The sequence below is a fragment of the Vespula vulgaris genome, chromosome 16 (genome assembly GCF_905475345.1).
Source record: "Vespula vulgaris chromosome 16, iyVesVulg1.1, whole genome shotgun sequence".
NCBI lineage: Eukaryota > Metazoa > Arthropoda > Insecta > Hymenoptera > Vespidae > Vespula > Vespula vulgaris.
This window is the reverse complement of record NC_066601.1, coordinates 1,357,501-1,367,500: the sequence shown is the minus strand read 5'-3', so window position 1 is coordinate 1,367,500 and position 10,000 is coordinate 1,357,501. Positions and strand designations below refer to the sequence as shown.

General features: G+C 33.3%; 1 protein-coding gene across 14 annotated transcripts in view; it reads left to right on the top strand.

The window, feature by feature from the left end:
- The window catches only part of LOC127069665 (hemicentin-1-like), a 266,624-nt gene that overhangs the window by 253,939 nt on the left and 2,685 nt on the right, over positions 1-10,000 (top strand). For 12 of the 14 annotated variants that reach the window (XR_007783657.1, XM_051006912.1, XM_051006911.1 and 9 more), the window contains 2 exons: positions 2,089-2,194; positions 3,268-10,000. The exon at positions 3,268-10,000 is cut by the window's right edge and continues 2,685 nt beyond it. Coding sequence is in view for 12 of the 14 variants with exons in the window: in XM_051006912.1 (XP_050862869.1) it covers positions 2,089-2,194; positions 3,268-3,274 (113 nt within the window). In the remaining 2 variants the exon portion in view is untranslated. Of the gene's footprint in view, positions 1-2,088 lie in introns of all 14 variants that reach the window. The other 2 variants (XR_007783656.1, XM_051006917.1) reach the window with 2 other exon arrangements.

The following is a 10,000-nucleotide window of genomic DNA, read 5'->3' as shown; positions in this document are numbered from 1 at the left end:
AGAAAGAAAAAAAAAAGAAGAAACAAAAAAGAAAAAAGAAAAAAACAAGAAAAAGATTAAAACAAGAGAAAGAAAGAAAAAAAGAGAGAACAGCAAGAAGAGAAATACAAAAAAGGAAAAGGAAAGATAGCAAAAAGAACAGGCGTGTCCGACGAAGGATTGGATGAAATAGAGATCCATCGATCCTTCTTCAACGATTTCGAAGGATTTTAATCGGGGAAGGGGGAAGGGAAATCGTTCGCTTAATAAAAACATTCCGTGGCATCGTTTATTTTTCTAAGAGCTTGGTAGAGATGCGAAAGTGAGATAGATAAATAAATAGATAGATAGATAGATAGAGAGAGAGAGGGAAGATCGTTTTTATCAAACTCTTTCTTACTTCTCTCTCTTTCTCTTTCTTCACTTTCAACCCTCTTCCCCCTCCACTCTCTTTTACAACGACGAACTTTTCTCACGTTGTATACCCACGAGGTTTATCACACGCGCGCAAGCGCATTAATATCGCTTAGTAATATCCTTGATTAAAATTCTATCGTTCTATTGGGAAAAAAACCTTGTGGTCTTAGAGTGTAATCGAAAGATGTGATATTAACGGTGATCGGAAAGTGCCAATAGCGGTTTACGGGATAGATCGAAAGAGAAAAGGATTAATTTTCTTCGACAATAACTTCGATCTCTGGTACGTAATTACACCGCGGAACCTTCTCGATTCGCATCGTAGAAAATAACTTCTCTCGTTTGTCTGCAGAAGTTAAAGAGAGAGAGAGAGAGAGAGAGAGAGAGAAAGAAGTAGAAGAGGAGGGAACGAAAGGAAATTAATTCGATTCGGTCGGTTCCTTCAATTATCCTTTTCGCTCGTCCACAATTAGCAATTCGATGATCCGATCGGCCATGCGACAGAATGAAATTTCCAACGATTCGTTTCGAACTTAGTTGAAATGCTGCTTCCCACCATTTTCTCCCTTCTCTTTTCTCGTTTTCCTTTTCTCTTTTACCTTCTTTATTTTTCTTCTTTCTTTTCTCTTTTTCTTTTTTCGGAATTCTCGGCTTTCTTCTTCTTATTTTCTTTTTTTCTATTCTTTTTTTCTTTGTATATATGTATATATGTATATGTATGTATCGTGAATCCACTCTCGATTATTTTTATAATCTTTATTAAGAGAAAATTCACAATTCTAGTTTTTCGAATGGAAATTTTTTAATTGAATCGTTGAATCGACGATGTATCCTGCGACACATACGTAGGTATCTAATAAAATTCAATCGTGGAAATAGAACGTTGAATTATATATTTCTCGGCATATTTTTTTTTCCTTCAATAATCTCGTTTATTATTATTACTGTTATTATTGTTATTACTATTTGTTAGTTTTATTAGAATTTATAAATAATCTCGTTTTTATCTTTCGAGGCATTTAACTTCTTTCGACCATATTATCGAGAAAGGACGACGAAGAAACGTTTCTTTGCAAAAAAGAGTAATTGAATTGTTGTGTTAAATTCGATCAGAGAAATAGAACATTGAATTATGTATTATTTGTCTCATTCATTCGTAATTCACGTCGTAATCTCTTTTATTTATATTGGGCCATGTACGATTCAAATTATCGATTCTAATTTAAAAAAAAAAAGAAAAGAAAGAAGAATAACAGCGACCTCGTTGGATTATTAATTAACATAGACATTTTCGAACAACCGGATATCGGTCAAGAATTGATAGTGAAAAAATATTTAATAATATCTTCGATCTACCGTTCGAAAAATATACGATAATTCATATTGATTCTTATTATGATTTCAATTTCAATTTCCCTTAGAAAAAAAAAAGAAAAAAAAAAGCAAAAAAGAGAGAGAGAGAGAAAAAAAACACCACCATTCGCGCACGATTATTAATTAACATATATACGCTTTCAAACAATCGTATAGCGATGAGAATCGAGAAGAGAAGAAAAATAATGAAATAAACCATTTCGTAATAAACAATTTCGTTCGAAAGGAATACGACATTTACCCGAACGAAATCTACTCTAATTCGTTGGATGAAAATGGAACATTGATTTATGTATTCCTTCGGTCGTTTTGTTTCAGGAGAACATCCGGCAGCAATGCAGCATGGAAATTCAAGTAACAGCGGTGCTGCCACGAGGACACTAGCATTGCTGCTCTTGCTTCTGCACGCCGGATCCTTCGCGAGGTGACTGGTCGATTGCGAGGACGTTCTGTAAACGCGCCAACATCGATCGTCTCTCCATCCCTCTTTTCTGATAGAGGGACAGAGTGTGGAGTAAAAGAGAAGAAGGAGATTGTAAAAGGGGGAAGAGAGAGAGAGAGAGAGAGAAAGAAAGAGAGAGATAGAGAGAGAAAGGAGAGAGAGAGAGATAGAGAGATAGAGAAAGAGAGAGAAGGAAGAAAGTATCTATCGTTGGGAGAAGATGGAGAAGGTGGTGGATATGGTGGTGAAGGTGGAGGAGGAGGAGGAGAAGGAGAAGGAGGGGGATAGGGAGAATGAAGCACATCGAGCGTAACGAGCTTGTTGCATCGACGGAAACCCCATGCATCACCCTCGATCTTCTTCCTTCCCGATAACTCCGCGCCGATAACTTTGCACACGAGTACGATGTAGCACCGTGTGTGTATGGGTCTGTTCGTGTGAGTGTGTATGTGTATAGCTCTCTACACATACGAATGTTGAATCTGTCGTACGTACGTACTTAGGTATGTATGTTGTGTGTATGTATGTACGTATGTGCCTGTGACGATGTTGGCTATCGCGTTGGGATAACGGGACAACCGGAGTCTCGAACGGACCCTAAACGGACCTAAAACTCTGTTGGATCCACCATTCGACTTGTCCTTCGAGTTGGCAACTGCTTCGAACTACCGTCGCGTTTCCTCTTATTATATATCTTTTACCCCTAAAGTGACGTAAACCGGCTTTTGTGTCGTGTATTTTCCTTCTCTCTCTTCCTTTCTCCCTCTCTCTCTCTTACTCTTACTCTTACTCTTGCAACATCTCTCTATTTATCCATCTATCTCTTCTACCTATCTATCTATCTATCTATCTATTTATCTACCTATCTCTCTCTCTCTCTCTCTCTCTCTCTCTCTCTCTCTCTCTTCCTTTGTCTCTTCTTCTCTGTCACTTCCGTAAGTATGATCCCAACAAATAAGATAAAGAGAAAGCAAGCCAGATAGAGATAGAGAGAGAGAGAGAGAGAGAGATCTTAAACCCATCTACGGACAAACCAGACAACGCTACACTTCCAGGACTTAAGTGTGCTTAAGGCATGTGACACGTGCAAGTCGAAGAACGGCCGTCGGACTCAAAGCCGCACCCTCCACCTCCGTACATCTCCTGTCGCTTTTTTGTATCTGCTCGTGTAGGCTCTTAGGATCAATGTCGTCGTTGTCATCGTCGTCGATGTGAAAGGAAGCGAAGGAAATCCTGCCGTGTACTGAAAAAAAAAAGAAATCCTGTGGATAATGCAAGACTGGACCATTTAGTGGACTCTATATATATATATATATATATATATATATATATATATATATATATATTCGAGGTGGGAGTGAATCAGTAGTTTCCTGGACTTCTTAGTGTTTTATCGAAAAAATAATATATATATATAAAATATATATATAAAAAAAATATATATAAGAAAAAACGTTAGAAGTGATTTCTTTGAGAGGACATAAAAATATTCTGTGAGAGTGAAGAAAAAAAAAATAATGTCAGACTTGTTCGTTAGCTGAATGTCCAGTAAAGAACATTCGCTATGATTTTTTTTTCAGAAACAACGCTTTCCATCTGTGTAGCTTTTTGAACGAGTTATCGTCGTCGTCGTCGTCGTCGTCATCGTTGTCGTCGTCCTCTTGAAAAAGAGAAAGAGAAAGAAAGAACAAGAATAAAAATAGAGAGAGAGAGAGAGAGAGAGAGAGAGAGAAAGAGAAAGAAAGAGACGGTGAGAAAAGTACGATTTTCTTAATAAATTTTAGAAATATATTAAAAATACTTAAGTTATAAATCTTTTTGAATTGGCCTAAAAATATGAGATCTTTTTTCACGAAGATTTGCGAGATTGCATAATCTTTCAAGTTTCAACTTAATCTAGTCCTTCATCTATCTCTCTCTATCTCTCTTTATCTCTCTCTCTCTCTTTCTTTTTCTTTTATTCTTTCTTTTTTCTACTGAGCGAATGCACTCCAGTGATACTTTCTTTTTCATATTTTCCTTTATAAGCATACGCTCGTCATTCCAACGGAATAATGCTGTCGGTTATAACGTGTATGCACGTTTACGTCATCTTTCCTCGCTTCGGGTTATTATAATATGCATCATGCAACAAAAGAAGATAATGTCGTAATGTTGTAAGAATTTATAACGTTTATATCATATTCATATTTTTTCTTACTACTTTTTTCTATGTCCTATTTTTATTTTCATTTTTATTTCTATCATTATTTCTATTTTTCCTTTCTTTGATTTTTGTTTTTTTTGATTGTCTCTCCTTTTTATTTTTTTTTATTTTTTTTTTTTTTGATAACTCGTAAAACATCTCTGTCTCTTTTTTTCGCGCTCACCTCTCTTTCTTTCTCTCTCTCTCTCTTTCTCTCTCTCTCTCTCTCTCTCTCTCTCTCTTTCTATCTATATATATTTGGTTAATCCAATTAAAGCATGACTTTTTTGTTTCTATTTTGCTCGTATAAATATCAAATACGTAAAAATTGAACTAAATATAAAAGAAAACAAAAGAGAGAAAAAAAGACAAATATTATAGTAATAACTTCATTTCAATTGAATTTATAACGCGCAAATACGATTAAAATTGACCAAATGATTAATATCATTACACAAATATAGAAATTGGTGGGAGCGATGAATTAATTAACAGAAAGTTATGTATCTTTTTTGTTGTTAAAAATTAATACCTTGTTAAATATCGAAGTACGTAAAGGAATCACGCGTATTTATCTGTGATTTAACGAAGTACGTATTATCATAAAAATTGTTATTACCATTTCGATGGATTCAGTATTGAGAAGATTAATTTTTGTTACATTTGATGCGATATTAACGTGAATATCGTTTCTCAGAATCTCTTAATGGCGTTAAATTTTAAATGAGCTTGTTACATCAATCTCTCTCTCTCTCTCTCTCTCTTTCTCTCTCTCTCTCTTTCTCTCTCTTTTTCTTTCTCTCTCCATGTTTTTTTCCTTGTTGTTCTCTTTTCTGTTCTTTACTTTTTTCTCATTGTTCTTTTCATTTCTTTTTCTTTTTTTTTTTTTTTTGAAAAACCATTAGAACAAGATCCTTCGATATCATGGTTGGTTGCTTAATAGAAAATCTTCGAATAAAATAGACCGTAAATTCGATAAACGTGAAACTATTGAAAGGATCATAACTCGAAATTACGCGAGTATATATATATATATATATATATATATATATATATATATATATATATATTTCTCTTTTAGCCTCAACGAAAGAAAAGGCTTACGGAAAATCTTTTTCTATATCCCTTACCTCAATCCCCGTTTTTCCTTACCATTTCTATTCTTCAATATCGATCCATCGAAATAAAAGAATTTTTTGATAGTTTAATTAATCCTTGAAAATCTTCGATTTTTCTCTCATTTTCTATCTTCTAACTTTAGACGAGGAAATTCAATGAATGCGAAAGTTCGATCGTCGATAAAACCCCACTTTTCTTTTCTTCGCGAAAAACAGAAGCAGAGTTCTTTTAAACAGAAAGAAAGAGAGAGAGAGAGAAAATGAAAGAGGTCAAGGACTCCAATGAAATGGAGCATTTAAAAGGAATTTCAGTAGAAAGCAACGACTTGCAATTATTTCTTCGATCGAAGCGACACGTGCCGTAACAACGGCTTAATAGTATTATCCGACATTGACAAACGATTCGTTCGAGATGGAGGGAGTCGCTCGAAATTAATAGCCGTTAAACTCGCGACGATCGTTCACCAAATCTATTCTTTCTCTTTTTCATTCAACGTTTGTTTCGAATATATACGTATAAGTGTGTGTGTGTGTGTGTTTCGACGAGACATTCTTTTTTTCTTTTTTTCTTTCTTTTACAATAATTTCAAAAGCAATTCGACGTTCGTCATTACCTTCGTTCGTTGTTAAACGTTGAAACATTCAAATGTAATATTATTTTAGAAAAAGCTATTATTCTTTCTTATAAAAACTGATTTCCTTTTTCTTTTTTACTTTCAAACGCAACGAAACGTCGATTTTATATTTCTCTATTTTCATTTCTCGCGATACTCGATATACTAAAGTTTTATTGAATTTTTGACAGTATTCTGTAAAGAGAGTTTTAGTCTTACGAAAGAGGATGAACGAGACGAAGATCGAGAGAAAGACAAAGGGAGAAAGAAAGCGAGAGAGAGTTACAAATACGATATAAAGGGATGATTGGGATGAAAGACAAATACAAAAGAATAACGATCGATAAATTGTATACTTCGATCTTTCATTCGTTCTTCAAACTAATGAGAAGTTTCCTGACTCGATATTTCCTCTGTTCTATCGACACAAAGAATATACACACACATATATATATGTATGTATATATATATTTATATATGTATGTATGTATATATATATGTATTTTATTCTATAACAAAGTTTTCATGCTATAGAATGCGAGAGAAAAAGATTTTCAATGAATAGCTCGGTACTAATTGGCTTGAAAGAGAGAAATAAAGTTTCATTTTATTTTTATTATTATTTTTATCTTTCATTTATTTATCTGTTTTTTTTTTAATAATTTTTATGGCGAATGGAAAAGAGAAAAAGATAGATAGATAGATAGATAGATAAATAGATAGAGTTTGAAAAAGAAAAAAGGATACTAATCGCAACGAGACATATACGATAATAAAATCTATAATGACATTTTTATTTTGCCACGTGGACATAGAACTCTTTACGATATCGTTAAAATGCACCTACGTTGTTCAATTTCGTAGCACGTACCAATTCCGGAAATAAATTTCACGAATAAAGGAATTGGTTGGAGTGTGAGTCGGTGAAGGTTTTGAGATGTTCGAAAAACGTCAGGTTCGTCGTCGCGTGACGAACGCGATTTGTCACTCAATTTCGTCGACGTCTCGTCCTGTACGTCGGATGTTGTCGCGGAAAAATGGCGCGGATTTTTCAATTGGACACATTTTTAACACGTCAACAATGGATTGTCTCCTGTTTCAAAAGTCGATCGAAAAAACAAAAAAAAAAAGAAAGAGTAAAAGAGAAAAGAGAAACAGAAAGAAAGAAAGAAAGAAAGAAAGAAAAAAAAAGGAATAAGAATAAAGTAAATAAAACAAAAAAAAGAAGACACAAAAGAGAGAGAGAGAGAGAGAAAAAATAAGAGAAAAGATAATAATAGTTCGGGTGAATGAAATTATAAAGAAAATAGTTGTATGCGAGTGCAATCAAATCGTCGTTTCAAATGTTGAGTATCAAAGGTTCGATCAAACGATACAATGAATCGTTTTAATCGTAAATCAGATAATTAATCGTTTAGAAATCTATTAAACGAAACGAGTTAACTACTGATAATCGAAACGACGAAAGGAATAATGACGAAAGACGACGACGTGCGTGCGAATAGAAACGTTCGTTTAAGACGAATCGTTTAAAAGCTCTGAAAGAAAATAAATATCGTACTACTATACTACTTATTGCGTGTATGTAAATACGATACTATAAATACGATCCGGTCTAACCGTTGTATACCATCGATCACAGAGATATTAACAAAGTTTTTCCAACGAAATTACATTTTTTTTTCAATTCAAACTTAAATCAAGAACAATGCGTTACGAATTTTTAAATGGATATATGAACAAATTGGTTATTAGGTTCTTAGGAAGTATGCGAAGAATTAAATTAAAATGTTTCTTTCTTTTCTTTCTTTTCTTTTCCTCTGTTTTAAAAGCTGATACAAATTGTCAAATGAGAAATTCTTTTCTTTTCTTTTATCTTTAATTTTTATTTCATGAGCTTTATTTTATAAAAAAAAATGAATATATATATATATATATATATATGTCTTAGAACTTTCATGATTATTACACAAGAACTTTAAAATCGATGATTAATAAAAATCTAATAGAAATGATTGATCGATTACGAATATATTACCAGGATATACATACCTATGAATATATTTATAAAGTACATATATTCATTCATTATAAAATGAGAAAACAATTCAGATCAAAAATGAAGAAAATTCTAATTTCTTTTTACAAAAAGAAATTTCTTTTTTCTTTTTTTTTCTAATCCTTCACATACTTCACGAAAGCATATTAATTTACTTCGCGTTTACTCGAACATTTCGATGATTTTAAAAGAAATTTAAATGTTTTTGTGACTGACTGTACGTTTTTGCACAGATATTCGACGATAGGCAGTTCGAGTATAATTCAAGATCGATTAGAAAAAGATTTGATGAGAGAAAAGAGAAAGAGAAGGAGAGTGAGAGAGAGAGAGAGAGAGAGAGAGAGAGAGAGAATACGCGCGAAAATGTTTAATATTTTCAAATAATCTTTGTTCATTGCTTGCAAAGTTCATCGTTAGTTCGATCGTAACATCTTTCGAGAAACGTACAGTGACAACAAGTATATACTACATACATCCAAAATTCATATTTCTTTTCTTCTTTCTTTTTCTAACGTATCCCTTACGTTCCTACGAATTTGTTAAAAAAGAAAAAAGAAACAGAAAAAGAAAAAAAAAAGAAAAACAAAGAAAAAAAGCAAAAAAAAAAGAAGAAAAGAAAAAGAAAGCGAACAAAAAAATTAGAAATTTTGTAAGAATGTAGAGGAAGAAGAAAAAAAAAGATTAAGAAGAAGAAGAAGAAGAAAGAAACACCCTTCACCCCTCCCAATTCACTATAAATATCATCATTTAAAATAAGTAATCTATAGATAACAATGAATATTGGATATATAAGTACTTGGTGTCGAAATATTTTTTCTCCATCGATATTAACGAAGTTAAAGGAAGAAATAGTAAGAAATCTACTTGTTTCCAAAACAATCGAGGACACATTTCTATGGTGACATAAATATCTTTAGGACGGAGAGTCTAAGTTTTTAAGCGTTGCCACGAGAATCGCGATATTCAATAATTTATCGCGAAATGTATGGTTACACGCGCGAGTAGCAATTTTCCAGGAAAGCTTATGGAAGTCTGGCTTGGGTAAGAAAAATTACGTTGGGGTCGTTGAAAGGATGAGGTGAGATGAAGATGGGGTATGAGTTGACTGTGGTTAGGAGTTAGGGAGTAGAGGATGTATAAGTTCGAGGGGTTAAATAACACGAAAGAGAGAAAAAGAGAAAGAGAGAAAAAGAAAAAGAGAGAGAGAGAGAGAGGGAGGTTAGTAAAGCCTGAAATTCACTCGTGTTCGTGCAAGAAGATCCGAAAAACCCCTTGTGAAACGACCCATGGTGGGTTCTACCGTCGTCACTGTAAATATTATCTCGCATATAAAAAGTAAACGATCATTGTATAATCTTTCGGTGGCACGAATAAACGAACGGAGAAATTTCTATGATCATCTTTGTCCTTGCATACACAAGGCTTTGTCGTGAGCTAAAGAAGAAAGTAGAGCTAGGTAGATAGATAGGTAGATAGATAGATAGATAGATAGATAGATAGATAGATAGAGAGAGAGAGAGAGAGAGAGAGAGAGAGAGAGAGAGAAAGAGAGAGAGAGAGAGAGAGGAATAGATTCATTCAGTGAATATAATTTCGCAAAGGATTCGAACGTACGTACATACATATGTACTTATTAAGAACTACTCCCGAATAACGAGGCAATAGTTTTATTCGGCATATTTGAATATCCCTCAAACGATTTTTCTTACTATTTTACCTAGTGTAATTTACTTCAAAGCATATCCGAAGTATTACGGAATACTACTTAAATATTACTGCGTGATATGTTGGATATAATTTTCATTTGCCGCT